Source organism: Corvus kubaryi, unplaced genomic scaffold (assembly GCF_017639235.1).
Source record: "Corvus kubaryi isolate FWS band 111438036 unplaced genomic scaffold, C.kubaryi_AGA036_p1.0 78, whole genome shotgun sequence".
In the NCBI taxonomy this organism is placed as follows: Eukaryota; Metazoa; Chordata; class Aves; order Passeriformes; family Corvidae; genus Corvus; species Corvus kubaryi.
In genome coordinates, this window is record NW_024582065.1 from 10,509,069 (window position 1) to 10,535,733 (window position 26,665).

The following is a 26,665-nucleotide window of genomic DNA, read 5'->3' on the forward strand; positions in this document are numbered from 1 at the left end:
CTATAAAATTGACTATCATATGAACTTTTACGGGTTTTTTTAACCTCCTACAGACTGGGTTCTTCCAAGCAAAGCAGTTCTTCCTCATCCCACCCCCATCCTTGTATAAAGGTGTTTCATAAAATGAAGATGGAACAAAAAAATACATGTTTGGAGGACAAAACAGATCAATTTCTTTGCCTTACCTTAAACCAGCAGAAGTCCCAAACAACCCTACCACAGAGTTAGATTTAACTCTCTTCATTAGAACTGAGGCCACTGCTACCAAAGCAATTTGTGCTCCTGTCATTGACAGCTGTGTTGTATTGGTTCTGACACCTTTTGGAATGCTGACCTAAATAAACTCTTGCTGATAGTTAAGTTCAAAAAGTTAGCCTTGAAGCATATAACTCTTTACCCTAAAACCCCACAAAGTCTTTGAATCCAGTTTACAAGTCCAGTATGAGCATAATTTGAACTTGTTTTTGCTGTTGAAGTGTAGTCTGAAAACGAAACACAAGTATTTTTCTTCCATCACTGGTCTCAATTTCAACATCATGCAGATACAAAACAGGGGGCCAGAATTCTAGCAAGTATGGAAGAACTTCTACTTAAATGCTTCAGAAAGCATCCACATCAAGAATTAAAAATCTCCACAGTTTTTTACAGCGTAAGACCTTATCAGACTATGTTTGAATCGTCATGAACATGAATGTCAGCAGTACCTTGTTCTGTTACCTCAAGAAGGCCGCTTGCATCTCCCACCTCAGGTTTAACCAAGCAGTACAATGTTTTGACAATTAAATGCAATCATCTTCTCTAGAAATCTCACAAACTACGTTTCAATGTAACTACACTTTCCAGATCTTGAGAAATGTCACCCATCCTCCAGGTGTCTTGAGAGAACTGCAAATGGCTCTCACGTAGCTTGAGCTAGTTTTTTAAGATCCCAGGGTGAATTTCATCAGATGCAACCAAACTGGGCAACTCCCAGTCATACAGAAGGCATCACGTTTTACCCAAAGCTTGGGAAAACAGAACTTCAGCAAATACTGAGGAAACAGACATAATGTGGTAAAAAGTAATAAATCAACCATGTTTATAATTCTTTTCTGACACATAAAGATCCTGATCTTGCTTTGTGTATGTTCCCTTTATGAAACAATCACAGACTACTGGGCAAAACTACCTCACTAAAAAAGTGCACATTTTATGCACGTTTAGTCCTTCCAAGTGAGACTGACAGTGAAATACTGACAGTTTAAACAACGTTAAAGCTATTTTATACCAGAAGCTTCAAGGAAATACATTCTATAGCTCTAAGACATGGTGACAATTAACAGAATATATACAATAAAACATATTCTTTCAAATAGTGACAGCGTAATTAATTACCCCCTCATTTCTGTACATCTGAATGAACATGTAATTCGGTAAAAAAACACTTGCAAAGAATGCCGAGTTCCAACAGTGGCCAAGGACAATGTGACCACTTTCAAGCTTGCCTTGAACAAAGCACGAATGAGCATTTAGGTATTTTCACCTCTAGCCTCTCCCCAGCCTTCTAGAAAGTAACAGCAGTTGCTGTATGTGCTCCCTTATTCTAAATAAAGCATCTAATATACTTACTGCTGATAGACACAATTGTCACGAGACAGACATACCAAGCAACAGCCAGATTCATGCAAGAACCCAAGAACAGGGACCTCTCCTACCTTTGTCTGTTCGGGCAATCAAAAGATCCAGAGCTTCCAACACATTCATCTGCTTTATTTGGAGAGTTTTATCAAATACTTGCACTGACGGTTGACCATCTAAAAAAGACACACATATGTATTCAAAATCCTGCTAAAACTTGCTAGACACTGGTTTTGAACCATTTCTTTCTTGTAATAAAAGTCTTGGGTTTTTTCTTACAAAAACAAAGAAATTAAAAAAAAAGAACTGCACAAAGCTCCTACATGCGCCACAGCATCATAGTCAATACTTCCTCATGGGAAGATTTTATTATTGTCATGAATCAGATTATGCAACTGAAATCTAAAAGTGACATTCCTTTGGCAAGTTCGAGAATTATGACCAAAAACTAACTTCATTCCCTCAGTCCCGCTGGCCTTACGTAGCACACAGGAGATAATAAGGGGTCAAAGCAGCAATATCATTGCTAAGGGAAGAAGTAGGAGTTCATTGTCACATAAGCCCTTGGCTTCATGCTCACTATCATCAAGGGCTAAGAAAACCAGACAAGCCATTTAGACACTTCTTGAACCTGGATGCGATCTCCTACGGCTTTTCAGATGGTCAAGAAAACAACATCTGAAATAAGAAAACATTCAGAAATCTGCATTAACGCTGGCTCCCCAATACGGCTCGATTCTACGGCAGAAAGGATTTTTGCAACTAGGTTACATAAATGCAGTAAAATGACTTGAATTAGTAACTGTCCCCCTACATAAAGACCTACTAACACCTGAACAGAGCTTAAGAACATACATTTTCAAGAAATGGTCAGATACATAAAAATCGACACAAAAACACTAGATCATTTACTAACCATCTATTAACAAGATGCCAGCATCTGTAGAAACCAGCAAGGACTGGCCCCAAGAATCTGCACAGACAACCTCATGAGGAAAATTACTGCAGAAAGACTGAGATTCCCAAGGCTATGAAGTAACATAAGGGATACATATTAAGTACACTAAAAAATACAGATCATACAGACACAGAATGTGATGGACAATGGCAATAACATGTAAATGCTTTTGGCAGGATACATTTCCAAACAGTATATTGTTTGATTTTGAAATATCAAAATTGAACCAATTTTCTTGCAGAGGAATCTCTGCATCAGTTCTGGTTTGGAGACTCACAAGTGTAAGACACATACCTGAAATGCTAGAATTAAAACACATGCAACTGAAACTCAGTGCAACCCTCACTCAATACTTATTTTCATTCAAAAAACCCAAACCTATATACTTAAAACGTATGTACCAGTATGCATATGCAGTTTGCTTACATTTTATAATTCAGTTTGTGATGTTTAGTTACTAGCACATGGTACAGTTAAAACTGCCTTTCTGCCAAATTGTTCTTCCATCCTGTGTTCTCTGTACTTACCTCCCAGAGCCTGCCCCTCCTCTCCCAATTTATATATTAGTTGGAATCTCTGAAATTCCAGAAGCACTTCTGAAGCTTCTGTATATAAAACACATGCAGAAGAGTGCAGTTGGCATACTTCACTCCCTAATGACTTCAAACAAAATCCAGTATTACAGGAAATGGAAACACAACTGAATTTTGTTTTAAACGTGCTGGAATTAAAGTAAAAGATGATTGCATATGGAAGATGTCACTTTCATTGAATTTTCTCAGGTATAAACATGTTCACACTTGCTTTAATTTGAGAAGTGCTTCTGCCCCCAGGCTCATCCTTTATCAATCTAATAGTGACTGCAGAATCACTTTGACACTGTACCTTTCATCTTTTCTGCCACAGCATCTAATTACAGAAATAAATCAATAGATACCATACTAGATAATACTTAATGTTTCATAACAGACAGTTTCACTCACCTCCTTTTTACAAAAGCTTGTGGTTGCCAAGTTAGCTGTGGTATCCCCTTTCACAGTAGTTTTCAATTTCAATGCCTAATATAAACAGATGTTTTATTTAAACTGAGTTTTTGTCAGCAATACCCAAGCTAATGACTATATAAAAAGGACAATTTAGGACTAGAAAGTAATTCCAGTTTGGAATTCCTATGCCATTTTAAGTAATGAAAAAAGAAGCAGAATTCTGTATCCTGAACAACGTCTGCATAAACCACTAGATGGTTACTAGGTACCTTCTCAGCCAAAATACACATTGGCTGTTTCTTGTTTAGTTTTCGTTTTGTTTTGTTTGCTTGCTTTCTAAATGGCAACTCAAAATCAGAAAAGAAGAGTCAAACATAATAACAGAGAAAAACTTCCACTTCAAACTACAGAAGCTAACCATCTACACAGTTTACCCTATAATCTAGGTGGAGAGAGGATCCTCTTGTCAATTATACAAACCGACCTTTTATTTGCAAAACTTCCTAACAAACACTAAGTCAAACTATATCTATGTCTATCTATATATATTGCCAGGCGTCCCAAGGACAGATGGTCACAGGATCACAAATTCTTCAGTTAGCACTAACTAGAAGCAAGGTGATTTTGAAAGGGCTAAAAACTCCAGGGAAATACCGTATACACACAGTTTCATTGCCTTACACAGTAAGTCTGTTTAGTGCAGCCTATATACCTTCATTGCTAACTTTCACAGCAGTATTCCTGTAAGACTGTGACACGTGGAATTGTCACAGCATTCCTTAATGCACAGTTTAGAACTAGCCTAAACCAATTTTACTGTCCCCTGGAGTTTGCCTACCATCAAGTATGGCTCTCTGTGAAGCAGCAGCGAACACTTGCACGCATCATTTGCACGTTTGCATTAAGCACGGCTGTCAGCTTACACAGATGCACATAACACTTCATTGTATGAACACTTTAATTTCATCCCACCAGTGAGGAGGTATCACCTTGACAATAAATAAATGATTTAAATATACTGCTGAATCAGTCTCAGTGAATTTTGTCTACCGTCTAAGAAGTCAACAGGCTATAACTAAAGGGGGAATACATTCCCAGCTTCGCAAGAATGATTACGAGTTACTTGGAAGGTATCTTGAAATATGTTCAAGCCTACAGTTTGTACCTTAGAGGAAAGATCTTTTAGGGGAGGGAAATATTTAAATGTTGAAAGAACCTCCAAGAAAAACACGATGAGGTATCATGAATTTTTAACCCACGTAATAGGTTTCCCTTTGACGAAGACCACATTGAGGATGGAAGTCTTGTTTAAGAAACAGGTCCCAACCAGATTTGTTCCATGAACGTCTTATCAGCATTTAATTTCGGGGGGGTGGGAGCGGTGTAAGCCTATAGGTTTCCATACTTTCAATAACCATGCTTTTCTTGCTTTTCTTTACCTTCTGTAAAGTAAACGTAGGAATAAATCATTGGTTACTTTTGTCTGAATATTACACATTCAGCTTTCTTTTTTTTCCAGTGCCACCTAAAGTGACTAGTTATTTCAAGGTGACTGAGGAAAGAGGTCTTTGCAGCTCTGCCAATCCAAGCTTTTATAGTCCTGAGATTTTCTTTGAACCAGCTCTCATCTGCCTAGCTCCATTTTCTACCTTTAACCAGATCTAGAACTTCTCAGACTCTTCTAATCGTTAACTCATTATGATTTAAAAAAAAAAAAAAAAAGGAAGAGAAGACAAGAGAATTGGGTTTTCTTGGTAGTGGGTTTTTGGGGGTTTTTTTTGGTTGGCTAATTTTGTTCGGCTGGTTGGGTTTGGTTTTGTTTTGTGGGGGTTTTTTGGGGTTGGTTTTTTTTTTGGGTGGTGGTGGTGGTTGGGTTTTGAATTTTTGTTTATCTGGGGGTTTTTTGTTTGGCTTGTTATTTTGGCTTTGTTTTTGCTCTGCTAACTCCTGCTGAGTTAAATCAGCTCAGAAAAGAAGTATTCTTAGGATAAGCTGCAGAACCATGAGACCAGTCTGGATCAAGAAGAAACAAGTGAGAAAGGACAGGGGAACTGAAGAGCATAGGCACTGTTGGCTTTTTTTTTTGCTACAATGAACTGTCAAATGAAAACAGACTAATCTAAATCATCAGGAAGTTGTACTTAGTACAGACTCGAAAAGTTAATAAGCCCATAGGAGATTGCAGTCGGCATTTGGTATGTTCCAAGATGTGTGGCATACACTAACAGAGAGACTGTTGAAATTTCTTCCTGACTAAAGCAGTCCAAGTATCTTCTAAGAAATTCAATCTTAAAAAAACATACGGAGGAAATCCATGAAAGATTATGCTTTTCCAAAGCACGGAAAAAGACAGAGTACTCTTCTGCTTGGAGAAAGCATCTGCTGCATGAAGCAGGGAAAGACCTTTCACGTTTGATCCTAAGGTATGATTTTTCCAACCTTCATTTAACTCACGTATGATACAAATATTTGTACTTGTATAACTCAGGCATTATAGAAAATACTTCCATTCATATTTTATTTGAATGCAACTTAAAATAATGCAATACTACAAAACTATTTCTGCTCACAGAAAACTGCATTAAATCCCAACATAACTGCAAGCTAATCAAAGTCTAACAAAAGGAGTTACACAGTCTTTGTAAACATAGCTGTATACCTTCTAAACCGATCCTACCTGACCAAGCCGAACAAACTCTGCTTGTCGAGCTTCCTCTTTCTTCCGTGTTGATTTTGGGGACTCTGGTAATACATCACTGAAGGATCTTCTATTGAGCACGTTCTAAAGAAGAAAATGTTTCTTTCTAACCGCATAGCTTCTCAGAGAAGAGAAACTGCAACTCTTCCAATCGTGGAGTGATTTACCTTACAACTTGTCACAGTTTACCACTGTCATGTTCTGTATAATCATACTACGTGAATATATGACATGAATATATGAAAAGTTTAAGCCGATCCATATAGATAAAAGAAATAAACAGTGGTGGAGAAAACAGCACCTTGTTAGTTTTAGAAATACTGAACTTGTTTTTATTAGTTAGGAATCACCTTAAGAGTAAGTCTTCTCCATCTAAAATAAAGTTACCTCGTAGCTACCCAGGGGTAAAAATCATCCAAATGTACACATAATGGAACAAAGGCAGTTTTTATGGTGACAAGATTAATGCCCGTATTTGCAGTATCTAAATTCCCTACTCCCTTGCTGCAGGTAAGCCTACACGAAGTATGACGTTGTTTTGCTTCTCCTCACACCTGGTGAAGAGTCCTGTCCAGAAAGGACCATCTGCCAGTTTTCACATAACTGTAAAGTAAGTTATACGATAATCGGCATTTAGCTTAGTCATATGCCATTCAGTGCACATTAGGATTACAGTCTTTTAAAATAACAGAACATTTAAACTACTAGTTAGAACAGGACAGCACATGTGAGGGATGCAGAAACTTCTGACTTACATTTACCTTGTGTAGGTCAGGCATCATGTCTTGGTATAAAGAGCGGATCAGCATGTCTAGAGTGCGTTGACGTTTCTGAGAAAATGTTGGTGTTTCCAAGGTGGCTTTTTCACCATTTATTACTACAAGATTATGGGAAAAAGATATATTACATAAATGAACTTTGGCAATCTCCACTGACTGTAGTTTACCTCTGTACCAGAACACCTGCTCTGCCCTTATTAATTTAGAATTGCCTCCTTTTTTTGCCCCCCTCTTTTTTTTTTTAGAAGTGAGCAACTCTTCCTTAAGTTAAGAGAGAAAAATTAGTAATAGAAGAATTCCACAAGGCATCAGAATAAATACCTAACTAATAAAAACATTAAAGACAAACTGCTGATCAATTTAAGCACTAAACAGTTTAAATGGGTAAAATGAGCTATCTGTCGAGCTCCTGTCAGGAAATTGTCTAATTGTAATCATCATGATCAATTCTCAAAGATTTCGTTCTCGCTGATCTAGAAGGGCAAATACAGGTCAATGAAAACTGCAACTGAATCATTACAGAATTAAAAAGTGCTGCATAGGTGTCCTTCAGCGCCTTTAAGAATACAGTCAGAAAAGCTGCTATTTTCAGGTTTTCAGAGCTACTAAATTAACACCTTCTATTACTAAATAATGAACAGCATTATAAATTCTTTCGTATCTCCGAGTCCTTTAAGAAAATGCAAAGCTAAATATGGCTGCACATTCCACAAATGGGCAAGTCAGCTTCTGTCTAGTAGCCCAAGAAGAAATTTTTTTTTGTTAATCTGACTGTAACAGTTTGATGGAACCGACATCCCAGCTATGCTACAGATTTGAAAAAAAAAACCTCTATACAGATCAGCCGAATACACAAGAAAACACATATACATTTTAAGCATCATGAATTTTAATTTATTAAAGGACTGTTTCTAGCAAAAGAAAAACTGACTTACATTTCACCAACACAAAATCCCTGAATTCCTGGTGATTTGTAAACACAGGTGGGGACGGAAGGGGAGGTCCAAAGAGAGGAACACTTTCTTCTGAAAATATTTTCAGCCTGTTGAAAGTACAAATCTTTATCTACATTGGAAGTCACGTTCAAACCCCACCTTTTTTATAGACACTATTCAGAACCAAAGGGGAAAAAGAAAGGGAAGTGTTATCTGGGTATGTCTTATGTAAGAACTTCCAAGGGTCTAACAAAAAAAGATTCACTCGACAGAGCAAAATTATGCTTCTTTTACACAAACTAACACTGGGACATGATTAGAACAGAACTTTGCAGTTCTACTCACAGACCAACAGTTTTAGCGGTGCTAGCAAAATACAGTCCTGTTCAAAAAAGCTCTAAAAGAACAGTTCTTCACCTAAAAAATATGTTCACCTTACAGATTTCCACCTTACCTATGCATTCACCACACAGATGAAATATTTGATTCTTTCAGAATAACACTGGCTTATGACATATGAAGCTGTATCTTGGAAACAGCAAATTCAATTTTCAAATTTTCAGTGAGGAAGAAAGATTCAGAATTGCTTCCATAACAGCCGGACCCTGCTGAGCTCTTTTGATCCGTAAGGAATCCAGCACAGCAATAATGAATGGTAGGTACAAAACCCACGCATATTTGTTCATCGGGGCATAGCTTCTTTATGGTAAGTAATCGTTCTTGGCTATTTCAAGTAATAGTTTGCTGACAAAAGTCTTCCAAGTGGCACGTGCAGATGACACAGGGCACAGCAACCCATATCTGCTATTATAGAAACCAGTCAGAATTTGCTTTCTCAAAAATCCAGCAGTGACTGACTGATATTGAGTCTTTTTTCCTGAAAGCTTAGAAACTGCATACAATCTGAAACGCAGTATTACATTTGCATGAATATTGATCGTTCTAATATTTGTTTCACATATTTGAGACACAATTTCATAGATGCCCTATGTCTACTTCATTACATCTAGGTAAAAAAAGCAATCATTTATAACTACAAAAGGTGTGAAATGTTCCTTGACTAGATCAGAATAAATTATGACAGGGAAAACCATAACAAAACTGACCAAAAAAAAAGCTTCTTGAGGGACGTAAAATATAAAGGCACTCTAAGCAGAAATTCAGAGTCAGACCTCATAGTGGCATTGCATTTGAAACAAGGAAAATTTGCCTCAAAAGCCTAGAGCATCCTCTGTCTCTTCTGACTGAAATTTTGGCCACTTGGAAGACTGTCTTCACACACACACACGCACACAAAAGTAACAGAAAGAATGAGTTCTATTCAGGCCTACAATGAAAGGACAGAATGAAACATAATTAGGCCAAGCTGAAATATAATGTTCTAAGGCTGTCATATAGTATGTGATATGTGCTACGGCAAGATGTGTCAAAACTGGCAGAATGAAGCAACTAAAATAAGATGGACCAATCTAGTAAACGCAGCCAGTTACCTAAAGCAAGAGAGACAAATTTATCTTATTTACTGCACCTCATTTCCTTCCCCACATAAACAGCAATATAAAAAGCATTTTACCACGGCTAACCCATCTACTGACTATTAGCTTACGATCAGGACAACGATCACTTCTTAAAGAGTAATGAGGGACATATGCCCAAGTTTCTGTCCCAAAGCAGTAAGAAAAAGAAAGAAGTGACTGCATTTTCACTGCACATTGGAATCATGAACACGTTTTGTGCTTCTCACAAACCTGGGAATGCTGAAAAGCAGAAGCTATGAGGACAATCAATTTAAACAAATTTGCAAGAGTAAGCTCACAAGATCTTGGAGCAAAATAAAACTATTCCTTTGCTTAACTGCACTACAGACATTTTTCAAAAGAAACCTTAGCTATAAATAGGAGGCGAGGGAAAAAAACCCACACACAAACTGAAGTATCATTCTTCTCTGGAGTTAGATTTAATGGCATGCTGGAGAAACATAGCAGTATGTAAAATTCCGGTAGGTTTTAAGTACGTGACGTTCAACTATACGAGTACTCCATTAAAATCCCTACAAACGACCTAGTTTGCTCAGCTACAGCCAAACTGAGATCTGTAAGGACTTGTAGTCCATGGCTACCCCAACATAACGTGCATTAATTAACTTTCGTCATCCACGTAAGTTTACTACGTCATTGATCTCACCAGGTCTGAAAGTTCCAAGCACATCTTTTATCATTTTGTTGTATTTTATCTAAAAACCAGTTCTGGGTTTCCCCCTTAGCTTATGCCTGTTCCAGAATTTAATTTTTCTGATGGTTAGAAACATGCTACTTATAGCCAGTTCAGTGACATCTGCATCCAGGTCCATATTGCTCTTCAGTTTCTAAAGCTCATTTGGCAGATTCCTGGCATACAGACAGGTGGACCTGTCTGTATGCCAGAAAGTTTTCCCACTGCCAAAATGTTTTCCCATTTTCTCTAAACCAACAGAAATTTAGTGTGAAATTATTTGTTATAATCAGCACCTACCTGTAGCTATCATTCTGCTTATTATATCTCACTAAAGCAAAAATATCTGCCATACAGTTAAGGAAGTTAATCCAGTTCTAATAAAGCTTGCATGTATTTTAATAAACTCTTCTCTTCCTGCAGTACATTGCAGATTTAATAAAGGTTAAATTTATTAATTAAGTCAAGGTAAATATATAAAAACATCTAGACTATGCAGATTTTACTATTTATAAAGAAGGTCCTATAGAAAAATATTACTGTTTGATCAGCAGTTTTAAAAATCAAGCTATTACCACAGACACAGCATAAGACATACTATAGAATTTTGTGTTTTATTTTTATGTGATATATTTGTGATTAAAAATTCTTTTGGTTGATAAAGCAGTACCAATTCTGAACTTTGTTTATACCAGAGCTTCCACCGAAGAAAAGATTCCAATGAAATAAATCAGCTAACAGAATTATAAGAAAATAGAGAGAATGATTTAAAGTGCAAGTTATACTAAGGCTGATGCTCTAACGAAGAGGTACATTGATTTGGTAAACAATTCTTCTTAGTATTTAGGTTCCTTTGGTATCTAAACATTTTTATTATTTTTTTCAATCTTTATTCAGTTTTCATTCACCCCTAGCAAGAGTCTTCTAAGAACATTTAGTCTTCCTGAGAACGAGGTCTAGAACTCTTAAGCTTTGTGAGAACTTTTTAAGAATCGGCAACAGAGTATAGATAGAAATTATAGTTTTCTTCTTCTCATCCATTTTTCTTTATTCTATTCCATCTAGTCTAACAGATGCCAAATCGAGGTCTACGTATTACTAGTGTGACCCTATGATAATTCCAAGAAGTTGGCTGCTGGTTTTTGGAATCATATCATCTTCACAATGTTTTCAACCAGAAGTCTGAAAAGCACAGGCTGTCAAAAAACTGGAGAATATGTGGTTAATGGTCTGAAAAAATTGACAATCACTGATCTAAAATACATAAATACTTAAAATAAACAGCATCGAAACATTTAAAGGCAGTATTCGGTAAAATGCCAAAATCTAATGCCAAATTAATTTACATAACTAAGAGAAAGATTTATGAATTTATATTTTTTGAAAAGGTGTAAAATTAAGTTTGTGAAATGATACATATAAACGCTTTCAATAAAAACATGATTTAAAAATCACATTCTTGATTTTACCTCATCTTCTAAGGGATTTAGCAAACATTGTTTGATGTTGCAGACTTGGAAAGTCCCAGTCAAGCAGCTGAAGGTAAAGAACGCAATAATGCAACCGTCTTTCTAAAATAGTTCTCACTTCAACAAACAGCATGCAGGGAGGACTTAGGGCAGAATTAAGAGTAATATTGATCTTAAAAAAAATAATTAGAAAATGTCAGGAAAAAGATACGTGTAAAATGAGAGCGAATCATGGATGGCTTGAACACTGGAGAAGACTCTTCACCTTCCTGAAATACGATAGTGACAATGTCATTTCCAATATGTCGCTTCCTTTCTACCTGGAAAAAAAAAGGAAAAGAAAAAAGGAAAAAAGAAAGAAAAGGCAAAAAAAGAAGCGACAGATACAGTGACTTACAAGACATAAGTAAGCATCTTAGCAATTATGTGACAGAATAATAAAGCAATATTCCTAAACTGCTAACAGAAAAATTACAGTCAGTACGACTGAAGACAATATAAAATCATTACTTAACTATAAGTAAACCTAGCAACGACACGGTGCACACAACAAGGCAGGTTCTAGAAGAACAGATATAGCATATGTTTAGAAAAGTGCTCACAGTTTCCCTAAGTAATATTCACGAATCGGGCATGGCACCTCTAGCATTCCACAAAAGCAAATCTACCGCTTGAAATAAACGGACAAAAAGCTCTGGTGCCGAGTTATTCTTAAAAAAAAAAAAAATCCTGATTGGCCTCCGTTTTCTTCTGTGACCTCGTCATCAGTCCAAGGAAAAAGCATGAGAAAACTGACATAGAAATAGAAAATGTACATTTTAATCATATCGCCTAACTAGAACACATAATAAATAGTACACCAAGTAATTTGTAAGTAATTTAGGTAAATCATTATGGATGTACAATGTATAGTAAACGCATGTGCTTATAAAGTATTCTTTTCATCATAAATACAAGGAACGGCTTGAGCAATGAACAACAGCACATTCGAACAAGTACCCAAGAACCCCCCTAGTTAATCTATGAGAGTGTGACAGCACTTCTTTACAGTTACCAACATTAACATGCTCACAAGGGGATTTCTTTCAAGCTACACTAATGGCTACCCAAGTAGGAGTTGTGTGTTACGCATGTGAATATTCCTACAATTCACACACAAGGCTAATTTCCAGTCTTCCTAAAATCTTTGAGGTAATAATTACATCAGTGAAGCTCTTCAAGTCATCTGAACACCATGCTACTCAATCACTTGTCAGTGAAGCAATTTAGATCTTCTTCACAAGTATCTTTTGTACTTTCATAGAGATGATAGGATGCACTGTTTCTAATAAACATCATGAAATTTTCAGCATTAGGTAGAATACTGAGAAAAAAATAGCAAAAGTCTTAAGGCTTACATTTCTAAAATATTAACAGACAAGAAATCCTTTTTTTTTGATAAAGTTTCGGACTTTGTGATTTAACAAATAAATAGGGAAATAAAAAAGAAAGAGAGAACCATGTACCTGCTGCTTGTTCTCTCTAGAATACGGTAGCATGGTTGAAACATGGAACATAATTTCATGCCCTTGAAAAACTGTATAGATGGAACAGGTTCCTGTTGTATCATCTGCAAGGGAAGACAACACTTTAAGGAGTACATCCTCTAAGTTTTCTGAAGATCAAAAGATATATTTGAGTCCTTCTACCAAATCTTCCTTAGCTATCCTTTTTTGTCCAATCCCTTTTAGAAAATGTCCACACTGCACGTTTTATGCGAGTCCAAACCCAAGTTTGCAACTAATCTGCATATTCACACTTAAAACCTATGACATCTTTCACCTACCTTCCTGAAATCACACGGGTCTTCAAGCCATAATGTCCTACTATCATGAAGCAAGTAACATGTCAGGTTATTGTTCACCTCATTCCAACTTAAAATGAAACTGTTCACCTGTATTATGTTCAGTCATAAATACTTTTCTTCAATTGCATTCCATACCAGTGACTTAAGCTGACCTGACTCTTTTCTGGTGAAGCAGAGCATTTAGTATGCACACGAGGAAGTCCACTTTGGGATTGTTTTGTAACTACAATATATACAATATGCATAATGTGAGATAAGAAGAAACATTTACACTGCAGCTCCACCCCCCCCCCTTTATTGCTTCAGATGAGTTCTTACTTTTAGTGTCCAGTCCTCCTCTGTAGCCTGACCAGCCTTTCAAAGTAATCGTGTCACCCAAGAGATGCAAAAATCGTTGAAAGCTTTCACTTCCGGTTTCTACACGTGGGAGGGAGAAACGTTACCAAAAAAGCACACATGTAGTAATAGAACATGTCTTGAAAATAACCAAAATAAGGAAATGGGTCCTGCTTCCAGGACACAAGTTTCAGCTGAATTAGTTTCCTTTCATGTCTTCCAAGCCTACTGCCTTTCCAGAAACAGCATCCCAGCCTTTCAAAATAGGCATCATCACGTGACATTAAACAGTGACCTCTTTTGCTAACACCAATGCTGTTCAAGCACACAGGAGAACGTGATCAGTCCGTAAAAGAGCGAAGGAACTACAAGCAGGGAGTTAACGAGTTGCCTCCTTCAACTGCTTTTTTGTAAACGTTACGTCAACATCTCACTGTCTTTCAAGTTGTAATAGTAAGCTTCCTACAGCAACTTTTTATAGCATTAGAAGGCCCTATGCTACAATTTTTCACCCAACACATGAAACACAACAAAATGACTGTTCACTTAACCATTACCTCCTGTCTTGCTTCCAGCTGTAGACACTATCTTCCTTTTTTTGTAATTCAGATGAATAAAAAAATTACGGAAAAGGTGAAAAACTCACCATTACTGAACATTTCATCATCTGTAAGCTGACCATCCTTAGCATAAAGGACTCCAAATTTAAAATTCACAGAGCCCTGAGGAATAAAACCAAGTATTGTATGATAAACAGAAGATCCAAAAAAAATGTTCCCTCCAAGGACTTTTATATGTGTATCTTTGTATACATCTTACACTTTGGAACATACACTCTATACCATCTCCTAATACCTAATAATTCACCTTTAAACTTTTATAGTAGAGCATAAAATTATTAATGTAAGTTGGTGATCTATTAATATGAGATATTAAGTTGGTGCTTAAAAATATTTTTTACGTCACGTTCTAAAAACATTACATTTTTTACTGTCATCAGCAGTTGATTTCAAAGTCATCATAAGCACATCAAAATACTAAGCCGTATTCACCGAACAGATCTGTGAGCTAGAAGCGGTAAGTTTACATTTACCTCTTGCTCTTCAAGAACCAATAAATCCTGTAAACAAAAACAGTATCTTTAGCACACTCGTATTAAAGATTCTATGAGGATGACAGTTTCATTTGTGTTTTTAAGTTTTGATTTGAAATGGCCAGTTCAATGGATGAAGACGGTTTAAGCAGTATTATGTATAATCATCGTTATTAGCTGCTACTGGAAGAAACAAACTAGTAGCATTTATACTTAATTACTTATATTTCCAGAAAATAATAAAGAAAAAGAACCAAACAAAAAAACTCACTTCCTACCTTTTGTATCTCAGGATGAAAAATTTCCCTTGGGCTCTTCTCAAATTTATCAAGACTCATAGCACTGAAATGCAAGTGAAATACCGCTTTATAGAAGAGCAAGTACGCATTTCAACATTGAACCACCGACTGACTGCAGTTACAACACGTTAAAAAATGAACTGTTCGAAGAGCCTCTGTTAAATGGAATATTTCATGGAATTGCCATTTCTTTCCCAAAATACTAACTTCCAACACTTTCTAAACTTCTTTTGTATTTTAGAAACAGAAATTAGTAAGACCCTGTCTGGAGATCAGGTTTAAATTTATTTATGTATAAAGCACAGAGCTCTACTACATCAACCTTCACTTTGGCTTTAAACATAATCATCGTGAGCATTTTAGGAGGGCTCAATAACCTATTCTATTTTTTAAGCTTTTCTTCTCTCTCTTCTTAAATAATTCAAGGCAAGTCAAATGAAAAATGAGAAGCTCAGCATCAAATTCACACACCAATGATTCACAGGTGGAACAGAAAAGTTACTTACATAAAAAGCAAGATCAACTGCCTCAAGAAACAGAAATATCTAATTCATATAACTTTTTTCTTAACGCATGCTTCTGCATTTACTATTATTTTTATGCTCCTTTTTCCCCCCCTGAGCATTATAGAACTGTGCAGCATGTCACGGAGTACCAAATACAATCTGCCTGGGGCACAGTGAACTAACATAGAGGTCAAATGTTTCCACTGTTGCTTATGTCAGATCACAGAGCAGACATCATCTTCTTTAGTTCCTTTTGAAAGGTACTAAAGCCTTCCAAAGAACTTAGAAAAAGCACGTTTATAAACATAACCAAAATTCTTTGAGACAGTCTTGTACCTAGATTCACACCAGGTGTGAACAGGTTGAAATGTCAAAGGACTACCAATCAGGCCTGAGGCACGGCTCAAGGACCGTAAAAGCCAAAAAAAAAAAAACAAAACAAAACAAAAAAAAACCCAACCAAAAACCAAAGCCAGGGAAGAGTTTTCAGTCCAAGCTGAAGCAGGCAAAAGGAGATGACGTTTATGCACCCGACCGCACGTGGCACAGAGAGAAACAAGGTCTGAAACAAGCCTACCATTTTCCTCTGTAGAATACTGGAGCATCACAGGATGGAACACATCAGGGTGTTTTAGCCACAGAGTTATGACCCTAGCTAATAGATGATAGAGTTCCTCCACTCTGGGATGCCTGATGAAACACACACTTGTGGGCAGAGTGAAGAGAGAGGCCGGGTTGGAAAGGGATGTTAGGAAGAGATACTTCAGTGACTCGTGGGCAGACATGGAAAATCAGGTACTTATGCAGGTCAAGAACGCAGTACAGACAACTAGGAACACTATTTGAGCCAACACGGTAGGAGTTCAAAGAAGGCACTTAGTTCAACTTGATGAAGAAGATGATAGATATCCGAAGAGTTTTCGACTCACCATCTCGACACTCCAAAACAGAGCCTCAGCCCAGGAAATCAGATTTAAGAAGCAAGGCTCAATGGCCCGATAGCCTCTCAGGCACATTCAGTGGTCTGGGACCTCTCATAAATCTTGTGCCGTAGCAGGAACATCCAGATCTATTGGCAGTGACTTCACACCAACACACATGCTCTGCTTCCAGAATTCTCCTTTCACATAGGCACTGTCAGTGTTAACCAGTGCCCGGCTTCAATCAAACAAGAAATATTCGTTCCTACTCTATACAGATTAAAGGTTTTAGAAACTTGCAAAGCCCTCATTTATCTGGTACGTGCTGTTTACTAAAAGGCCCTTTTAATGGCTTCCTAGAGAAGCTAAAACCCTTACAGAAGATCCATTTGATGACATTATCAGTGAGGGATTTGAGAAAACACACCACATGATAAGATTGTAAAACTGCAGATTAAATTTGAATGAGTGCTTTGAAAACCAGTGCTCTGACATTTCAGCTGATTAAAATGTTCAAAGAAATAGAAACAGTGTTGGGTTTGCTCACTTTATATTCTCTTCTACCACCCAAGAGGCAGGGCAGAGTATGAGCATGCTCATACAAACTCCATCCGAGAGTAGGAATTTTCTCGGCTTCACTGCGCATAATATACTCATAGCGAGACCTAGATGAAGACAGTCAGCTGAAGAAGTAACTCTCGGCATCTTGACTGCTTGCTTCCTCCTGCTAGGGCCACATCATAACCGCCAGTCAAAATCTGCTATTCCTTAGCTCTTTTTATTGTCTAATTTTAAAAGCTATTTCTTCTCCATCACGGCAGTTCCACTTAGTACCTGTTCTCCAATTAACTTGAAATTGTCCCTCTGCTGAAGAAAAAGTGCTAAGAATTTCTCTCCATTTTAAATTTTCACTTTGCCTGTTCCAGAACAGGCTTTAAAACCACTTTTCGCTGCCTTCAATGAGCAAGATTTGCAAAACTATTTTTACGGTTTTTATAAATTTATCACGAAAACCACAGAACGCAAGCTCTGAATTACAGGAAAAGGTATACAGGCAAATATCTAAACTGATAACTTATTCGTAAATGCATACCTTAATATAGATTTCACTGATAATGTTTTTGTGGGACTGTAAGGGAGACATATTTTCTGAGTACCCTGTAAACAAGAAAAGCTAGGATATGTTACAGGACATACCAACTTTTTCTGCATATTCAAATAGGAATATTAATAAAAACAATTAAGTAAAAAAAATCAAGAAAACCAAGGTAATTTTACTTAGCCATATTTCCTGCTGATTTAGAGGGAAAAAAAAAACAGATGGATGTCGCAAAGAAAAAAAAAGTGAACCATGCACGCCTACAGGAGAGTTTGATCACAGGATGTAATCAAGAACAATTTAGGCATCATTTCTAAAAAAAAAGCAGTTGTTAGAACAATTAGAAAATATCTGACATCACAGATTTCTGTCAAAACGTTTAGTCTAATGTTATCTGCAAATTTAGTTTAGTTTTATCTGCTATGGTAGAATTATACGTTCTTATGATATGAAATGAAAATATGTAATAAATACCAGAATTCTGGAGAAAGAGAAAAAGCATATGATAAACATACCCAAAACAAACAAACAAAAGTCAGAATAGCAGTTAAGTATTTCTTTCTTACTGTTTTTCTCCAAAGTATCGAATGGTATTGAGGAATGCGCTGATTATTTTGGTCAGACAGTACAACAGACAGAAAGAAAGGGTTCTTCTCTGCATCTGTACCTATATAATTCTGATGAACTGTTGGGAGAAAAACAAGCAGCACTATCAACCATAAAGAAGACGCACCCACCCACTCGTGTCCAGAATGAGACAGACACCTGTAAACATATGCATTCATATGTAAAAATGTATCACTGTCTCCATAAATAACTATGTACTTATATAGGGATGTGTAAAAAAATCACCCAAAGAGAAAGGTACAGCTTTCAAAGCCAAGAAGGGTTTCAAAACATCCCTTTTTGGTAGCAGGGGTTTCGCTCTTTACAGACACCCATCCTCTGTTTTCAGGTTAAAAACACATGAAACAGACTTGTTTTCTGTAAAGGACAGAAAATGGTTTAATACTGAATTAACACCATACCTTTTTCCATATTGAAATAATAACAATTCAAAACTGCATTACATTTTCATTGAACCAATTCCAATCCATTTGCAAAAAAAGAATTACCTTTCCCTAAAAAATATTTGAAGTACCATCTCGTATGATACTCTGGGTTTTCCAAATGCACATCCGTTCTGTGCCACGTACCCGGAGTGGAGTCTGTATTCTGAAATAGAATCGGGAGACCTTTACATTAAATGCCAAGTGAAAAAAAAAAAAAAAAATTGGACAAAATATAGGCAAAAGCAAATAAAGACCAGCTGATTCACCAGAAATTTTAGCTGTACACTGCTTTTTAAAAAGCAAGGATTTTTCCGAAGTCAGTTGGTGCATAGCTGAAATAAAAACTTCTCCCTCTCATTCACCCTTTTTGCTAATTTCTCTCTAAGTAGCTAAGTCTTACCCTACTGTACCACCGTTACAGTAATGTCTTAGAATGTCAGTGAAAAAAAGGTCCTTCGATGTGGAATTTGAAGACAAATATTTTTAAAACTTAAATAAATGAATGTCCTCAGGTTTTATTTTCTCAGTTCTTCCCAAATTAATCCTCAAAGTCTCCTTGCTTGACCAAAGCACGCTTTGGAAGTTCTTCAGCGTTGTTTCTCATAAATTAAGGTAAATTCCCAAGCATCCCTCAAGTCCTTCCCCACTACAAATTAACACGCAAAGAAAAAGCCATTCTTCATATTCATTCGCCACACGGCCATTCATCACCCGCTCTGCGAGTCTTTCCACGATTTTGAACTGCATGAAACTGAGCTAAAAAGACACAGAGTACCAAACGTGACCCCCCAAAGAATCAATGCAGAACAGTTAGATTGCATTCAACTCTGCAGCCAGCGCTGATGCAAACAGATGATTGGTAACAGTTTGCTGTTACTATTAGTTCAATGCACACTTTACCAAGATGTTACCAGTATTTCTAGAATATGAGGTCCCCTTTCTTTCATTATTAAGACTATATTTACAGACGAAAAAGTTTTACAAATGAAGGTAAGCAGAAACCTAGGTGCCACCGGAGTAGTTGCAGGAACACACTGCGAGTTTAGCAGCAAGAAAGACGAAGGGAATGACGCTCTGAGGCTCCGCTCAACTTCTTTATCTCTTATTTAAGACAAGCACAGCTGCCAAAAGGCAACTGAGGGTCCAAAAAATGAAGCTATAACCTCATGACAACAACGAGCAAACTGTAAAGCGCAGAGGTCGGCTTGAACATTGTAGTACCACCGGGATAGCATATATATATAAAGAGTGATGAACTAGAGACCGCGAAGCATCATTCAGAGGTATTTTTCTCCTAACACGATCAAGTGAGCAAAAACGTTACCAAAATGAAATAAAATGCCAGAATTTTCAAAGTCCTCTTCCCTAGTAATTGACTGCAAATATATCTTTCGTAGGTGAAAAATAACTGAAGCTGAATAATTTTTTCAGCTTCCTATGAGTACCTTTGGACACTTACCTCACCAGAGGAGCCATTTTCCACACGGAATCGTCCAGCTCTTTGAATGGCTCCATCAGCATCACTAGATATAAGCTATAAGAGAGTTTAAGACAGGTTCTATTTCCAAAAATAGCCATACGACCAGCAATCAAAGCTTACTACCATTTCTTTTTGCTCCAGGCATAATGACTTCCCATGGAAAAGGGATCAATCTAGCTATTACCAATTTGACTAAAGGCTTTGAATGACCCAGGAAGACCCCTAACGAGGCATGAATGAGATGCTACTGTGGGAAACATGAAGCAAGAAAACTTAAGCATCAAACATTTAGAAATTTGAAAGGGCAACGAGAACCTTTAAACATCTGTACTCCAAAAAACACATATTTTCATAAAATGCTAGCGAGATTTTAAGAAAAACAACCAAAATACAAGACTGCTCATGTGAGCTTACTGTGAATTTTTTATGACAAATAACTTTTTTTTTTTTCCCCAGCAAAAGACTCTAAGTACAAGGAATGAAAGAGCCTCTTACCCGAAAACAGTTTACTTGCATTTTTGGATTAAAACACCGCATCTGTTACGCGGAACGTACGGAAAGGAAAGAAAGACACCTGGCGTTCCCCGCAACGCACCAGCAACTGGGCCGCCAATTTACGCCCAATTTAGTGTTAGTAAATATACTACCCGAGAACTTTAAAATTACAACTATAGCTAGTAGAAAATTTGCGATTTCTTCCCACAGTAAGAGAACTGGCGTTCATTTTCATAACTCCTCCCCACTTCCGCTTTCCTACAGTAAATTTATGTAATTTCATTACGACCCTGTAATCAGAATGACAGTTTTAACCGCTGACATATTTTCACTGTGGAAAATGAAGTGCCAGCTTAATCTTTGAATTTCAGGAAAATGCAGAACAACTGACAGATTCTAGGGAACTCTTGTCAAAATCCTAATTCTGACTAGTTCATTCAGTTTTAAGCCCTCTCCCACTATTATGAGTCACATACCTATAAAATTACATACACGTGTATGTACACATGTGAGCATGCATGGTTTATAACTTACATAATTGCAAGTACTTCATTAAATACTACCCTAATATTTTGCCATCTTCAGCTTCCAAGAGGGAAAAATGCTCAATTTCCATCTGGAAGTAAACACAGTATTTACATAACGTTTCCTGAAGTGTTACAACGAAATATTAATAAAAAAGGCGGTAAAAAGATCCCCTATCACCAGTCTGATCCGTATCTATTCAGAAGCCTCTTTCTATTAGCTTATTACTTTCAAGTCCAGCTTAGAAAGCACGTTTTCCAAACTGGATCCAATTTTTTTACTCGGAAATGAAAAGGATTAGAGCTCTGCATTATAAGCTGGTAAACGGAAGGACAGGCTACATAAACTTACAAGCTCCACAGATCCATAATGCTTTCTGCTAAACTCTCCACGTCTGCAACCCAGATCTTCAGAGACAGAGCTGGAATAGAAACGTTTCATCAGTGTACACAGGTCAACTAGCATCACACTTCCTGCAATGCTATACCCTGCCATTAAAAAAATATGAACAAGCTTCATAGCGTATAAACTCATTGCTGCAGGGAACACTTCTTACAGCATGCACAATCTCTAGCAGCCATTGCAGTCTGGCTTTCACATGACTCCCAAGAGAAATGGCCGTGTCCTGACCGGAAGCAAAAGCTACGGTTAAATTAAATACTTAGGCACGGTGCAGTCAGAGTTCCAAAGCGGGTGGTGGCTTATAAACCGCGTCCGAAATGTAAACTTAATGCCTCAAATGGGACAACCGCACTATACGACTCAGTAAGACCGCACTTAGCGTGTCACTGCTGATTTCTTCAGTCTTTTTTCGGCCTACACGCAAGGAGAAACTAGACCAGTACTTCCATTTAAGAGCACAAGGAAACGACAGCATTTCGGAGGTGTCCCTCCACAGCCTTAACAAAGACAGCAAACAAAAGTAATCCTACAATGCAAAGGTCAAAATCCACCTGCGTTACCACATATAACCTCATACCATCGTATCACATTAAGCACCGCCTCTACGCAACTCCATTCCAATAATTTGAAGACATATACTGTCTTGCCACAAACCATACACTTTGGTATGAAAAGCTTTTTTCTGACACCGCTCTCTCACTAATTAAAAAACCGGGAATATATCTGAGCTAACAATTAAAACAAGACTGCTTTAATATTAATATTCTCATTCATTTGTGTCCCAATTCAAACTACCTAACCTTCAAACACACTAGCAGTCCTTTTAAAAGTCAGAATTATGCCCAAGAGCTAATCTCTGCTTCTTCTCAACCTAACGTCACCTGCTTCGCATCTAGTCATTAAAGCAGAATCTTACATCAACATAAATGCTACAGAGACAACGTCATGAAAATTAGGCAGCTTCACTTTAGGCACAGGTAAGATTCACATCGTCGTGCTTTTTGCATAAGCGCATATACTCCCTAATGAATTCTTGCCTGCATACCTCTTTGGCTCTCCATTCTCGGTTACCACCAAGATTTGTACCCAACTCTCTGACATACCACATCTGCTAATTTAAAAAATACGCTGTGATTAAAATCAGCTGTTCATATTCATTTTCTTCACTGAATTGCATCCTTCCTCAGTCCTGACCTATATAAGAAAAACGGCTGCTCCAGTTACGACACTTTTAGAGTAGTTTCCACCCTACTAAGATGAACTGCTGGCACTGAAGAGGTCAGTTCGTCAGTGCCTCAGATTAGCTGGGCTTAATAATTTAAAATTTACTGACATTGCAAAGTATTTAAATACGGATGCACCTTTATTCACGTGAATAAAACCAACCAGCTTATGTTCATTTGTACGGCATCTACAGTATACTCCACCTCCCCTTCCCATTTGTCGGGAAACACAGGTGCAGTTGTATAAATGAACAGTAAGGACGACGAGGAGAGAGGACTAGCTTCCTCCCTTTTCAACAGAAGCTCCTACAAGACAGTCCTGAAAGCTGAACAACAAAGCACGATTGAACATACTTGCTAAACTAAATCTAGATGTTTTGAGGATCCTAGCGTCAAATCCCAAGTTTTGTCTTTTAGAAGTTCGACACCGGAAAGCACATTACTTGGGGGTCGGGAAGGTAGTGGCAGAAAGGATAAAGTTTGCAGATTGCACCTGTGTGATCAGAAAGGACGTAGCCTACATGCCCCTTGGGCTTACCATTCTCCTTACCATCTATATGTTTACTTGCCAGTATCGGCCAACCTGTTTTCACTTAAGAAAGAGTCACAGGTACAAACGCAGTCAGCAGTCGTGTAATTGCAGCGATATCCCAGCGCTACCCGCCTGCACGAGCTCAACGCTGAATACGCCGCGAAACCGACTCTGAAGACGCTCGTCCGACTCCGCCCACACCACCTGCAGCAGCCCCCGAGGCCGACGGCTGCAGCTCGGGAGCTCCTGCTGCTCCGCTAGCCCGAGGGCCAGCCGCCCCACGCCGCGGAAGCCTCCAGCGCCGCTCGCCCCAGCGGCCCCTCCAGCTCCCGGTCGGCGGAAGCAAAGCACCGCCTTCCTCTCCGCCATCGCCGGCCGGCAGCACGCCACGCCCCGCCCCACCCGAGCTTAGCCCCCGCCTCCGGTACCGCTGAGTGAGGCCGAGGAATCGGGTGGACGCCCTTTCCGCGCTGCTCAGCTCCATGCGGACGGCCAGACGGAGGCTTCACCCCTCCAGCGTCGCTCCCGCGGCTCCGTCCCGCGCGGGAGAGGCGCCGGGAGCTCCGCGCGCACATCCCGCTGCCCCCGGCGCACGGCCCCGCGCGCCCGCCCCGGCCCGCCGACCACTCCTACGCCGCGTCGGCCACCGCGTCGGCCGCTGCGCCGCCGGTAGTGCCCGCCGGGAGTTGTAGTCCCGGGCTGCGAGCGACCGGTCCGTCCTCCGCCGCCGAGAGTTGCAGTCCCGCAAGGGGAGCGAACGGGTCCTTCGCCCCTGTGCAGGGAGGGACCTCAGCCAGCACCGCCCCTCCCGAATGCAGGCTTTGTAAACGTAACGGTAAAACATCATTTGAGACCTCTCTTGAGAGTTTTCCATGGAAAGCACGCCTATTCGATATGCCTGCAAGTAACAGAAACCAGTCAGCTCCAAGACGGCCAAGCAGATAGGTCAGATTTGCCGTGGAATGCTGCTCTCAAGTCAAGATGCTACACCACAATGATTTCCATTTCCACTACGTGACCGAAAGCGAGTTTGCGTGGTGACTTGCCCGCCAGACGAAAAGCAAAGGACTACAAGACACATCTGCACAGCGTTGTACTTAACACTGAGAAAAGCCAGTCGTCAGAGTTTGTCACAGATCTATTACTGTAATAAAAATTTTGCTTAGAAGTATGAAATTAGAAGTGCCACAATAGCATTATCTGAAGCGTACTTAGCATCACATTTCTTCATACCAATCAGACATGACGCGGCAGAGAATTTTCATGCTTGACTTTCAGCTATATCGACCAAGCGAGTGAGCCACGCAGCAGCGGTGGGACGGCTGGAGCTCTTGCGGTGGGTCCGTGAGCGCAGATTCCCGTCGCGGTACAGCCGTGTCCTCCAGCCTCGCACAGTGATCTCCCTGCAGTAGCATCATAGGAAAGGGATGAGACACCGGCTGGAGTGCAGGAACAGTGGAGGAACAAGGCGGAGAAGAGCCTGAGCGGGAGACAAGGCACCATCCTCGGACACACTGCCTATTTGCTATGGGGCAGCCGCCAGCCTGCGCGACAGGAGCTGGGGAGGGACTTCAACCATTTGGGGGGCTGCCCTCCCTTTATTTTTCTAGCAGAGACCCCTTTCGGAGGGGGGATGTACGTATGTAAATTGCATTATTAAAGCAACATGCTGCTGTCCGGGCTAGTTTGATTTGTTTTGTGCTTTTTTTGGGAGCGAGTTTTTTAGGGAGGGAGTTGGGAGTCTGGGGGTGATGATGTCATTTGGGGCACCCCAGTGTCACTGGGAGAGTGAAGATGCAGTGGAGGAGAAGGTGAGTAGGGTATGGGAGGGGTTAGGTGGGGTCCTCCCAAAAAAAGGGAGGTTACAGCCCAAAAATGCTTGGAAGTTTAGGGGGTGCATTTGTGCAAAAAAATACAAAAAACTGCCCCTCTCTGCAGTCCTGCTGGGCTATGTCATGCCCTGGGGCCACTCTGCCGTTGCTCAAATGGCCAAAATCCACTCATCCAGGAGTGGGAAAGGGAGGGAAGGCACAGGAATTCATCTTAGGTGGTGAGGCCTGGAAATTTTCAAGGCAACGAATTGATCTTTGGATAATTCCAGCAGAGCAGAGAACACGGTGCCGTGGGCTCTGGCAGGGCTGTGCTCAGCTCTTTGTTCTCTCCCAGGTCCAAAAGTGTGACCAGTTCCAGCAGCAGTGACAGCTCAGCCAGCGACTCCTCCTCTGACAGCCAGGACTCCTCTACCTCCTCCGAGGACAGTGACAGTGAGGACAGCTCCTCCTCCTCCTCCTCCCCCTCCTCCTCCCCCTCCCCCTCCTCCAGCAGCTCTTCCTCCTCCTCCGACTTCGACTCGGATCCGAGCTCCTCCAGCAGCAGCAGCAGCAACAGCAGCTCTGAGGATGAGCCCCCAAAGAAGAAGAAGAAATAGCTGGGGAGCTGCAGGACTGGTGTGGAGTGGGGGACAAGCCCCTCCCAGGGGCTGGAGCACACGGCTGCCAAACATTCAATGGTCAACATTTCTACTGCTCACACTTTCCAAGTGTTTTGCCTAGTTGTTCCTAGGACATGGAAGGTATTAAATGGCTTCCTGAGACTTACTGAGAGAGTATTTTTGTGCTTTATCCTTTTATGGAAAATTTTACTTTTTTAGTTCCAAGAAAAATTTTTAAAAAATCTATCATCAGATTCGTTGATATGAGCTAAAGTCCAGTAACCTGGATGTTTACACGCTGGAAAGCAAAAGCTTTTTATTGCAGGTTATGCTGTGCATCATGTGCTGTTCCTCTGTTAATGACACTTCCATTGAGAAAATCCTCTCCAACAGTTAAAAGCAGAAGTTTTTCAGCGCTGCTGTGGAGCTGTGGCATTGTTGAAGCTGAATGCACAACGTGTCCCACACAGAGCCTCCCATCTCATCAGCTGGTGACAAATGGGATTCTGTGCTGCTGAGCTTGTGTTCCAATGGCTTTTCCTGATGCTTCCAGGTCCAGTCTTAAGTGCACCATCCAGCTGAGCTGTGTTGGTTTGTTACTGATCAATGGAGTGCTTGTCCTGCCCGCAGGCTCTGGGCTTTTCACTCCCCTGTGGCCTTGGCTCGTGTGTTGGAAGTGTTTGCTGAGACACAGAGTGTTGGTGGTGGGAAGCAGCAGCTCAGTGACTTGGGGCTGCTGCTGCTTTAGGAGTTTCATCTTTGTGCCTTTTTTT

At 39.5% G+C, this 26,665-nt stretch overlaps 1 protein-coding gene across 5 annotated transcripts in view; it reads right to left on the minus strand.

The window, feature by feature from the left end:
* Nucleotides 1–24,088, minus strand: part of GARNL3 (GTPase activating Rap/RanGAP domain like 3) — a 39,426-nt gene extending 15,338 nt beyond the window's left edge. Inside the window, exons 1-19 of one of the 5 annotated variants that reach the window (XR_006020402.1) lie at nucleotides 23,890–24,088; nucleotides 21,656–21,725; nucleotides 20,264–20,338; nucleotides 18,868–18,967; nucleotides 18,319–18,437; nucleotides 17,747–17,811; nucleotides 15,207–15,270; nucleotides 14,929–14,955; nucleotides 14,482–14,557; nucleotides 13,818–13,916; nucleotides 13,159–13,262; nucleotides 11,865–11,973; nucleotides 10,485–10,530; nucleotides 7,974–8,080; nucleotides 7,015–7,136; nucleotides 6,239–6,343; nucleotides 3,559–3,633; nucleotides 2,534–2,645; nucleotides 1,695–1,793 (exon numbers count right to left, since the gene is read on the minus strand). Coding sequence is in view for 4 of the 5 variants with exons in the window: in XM_042052546.1 (XP_041908480.1) it covers nucleotides 1,695–1,793; nucleotides 2,534–2,645; nucleotides 3,559–3,633; nucleotides 6,239–6,343; nucleotides 7,015–7,136; nucleotides 7,974–8,080; nucleotides 10,485–10,530; nucleotides 11,865–11,973; nucleotides 13,159–13,262; nucleotides 13,818–13,916; nucleotides 14,482–14,557; nucleotides 14,929–14,955; nucleotides 15,207–15,270; nucleotides 17,747–17,811; nucleotides 18,319–18,437; nucleotides 18,868–18,967; nucleotides 20,264–20,338; nucleotides 21,656–21,838 (1,687 nt within the window). In the remaining variant the exon portion in view is untranslated. Of the gene's footprint in view, nucleotides 1–1,694; nucleotides 1,794–2,533; nucleotides 2,646–3,558; nucleotides 3,634–6,238; nucleotides 6,344–7,014; nucleotides 7,137–7,973; nucleotides 8,081–10,484; nucleotides 10,531–11,864; nucleotides 11,974–13,158; nucleotides 13,263–13,817; nucleotides 13,917–14,481; nucleotides 14,558–14,928; nucleotides 14,956–15,206; nucleotides 15,271–17,746; nucleotides 17,812–18,318; nucleotides 18,438–18,867; nucleotides 18,968–20,263; nucleotides 20,339–21,655; nucleotides 22,989–23,889 lie in introns of those variants that run through there. The other 4 variants (XM_042052549.1, XM_042052548.1, XM_042052550.1 and 1 more) reach the window with 4 other exon arrangements.
* Between the last annotated feature and the right edge of the window lie 2,577 nt (nucleotides 24,089–26,665).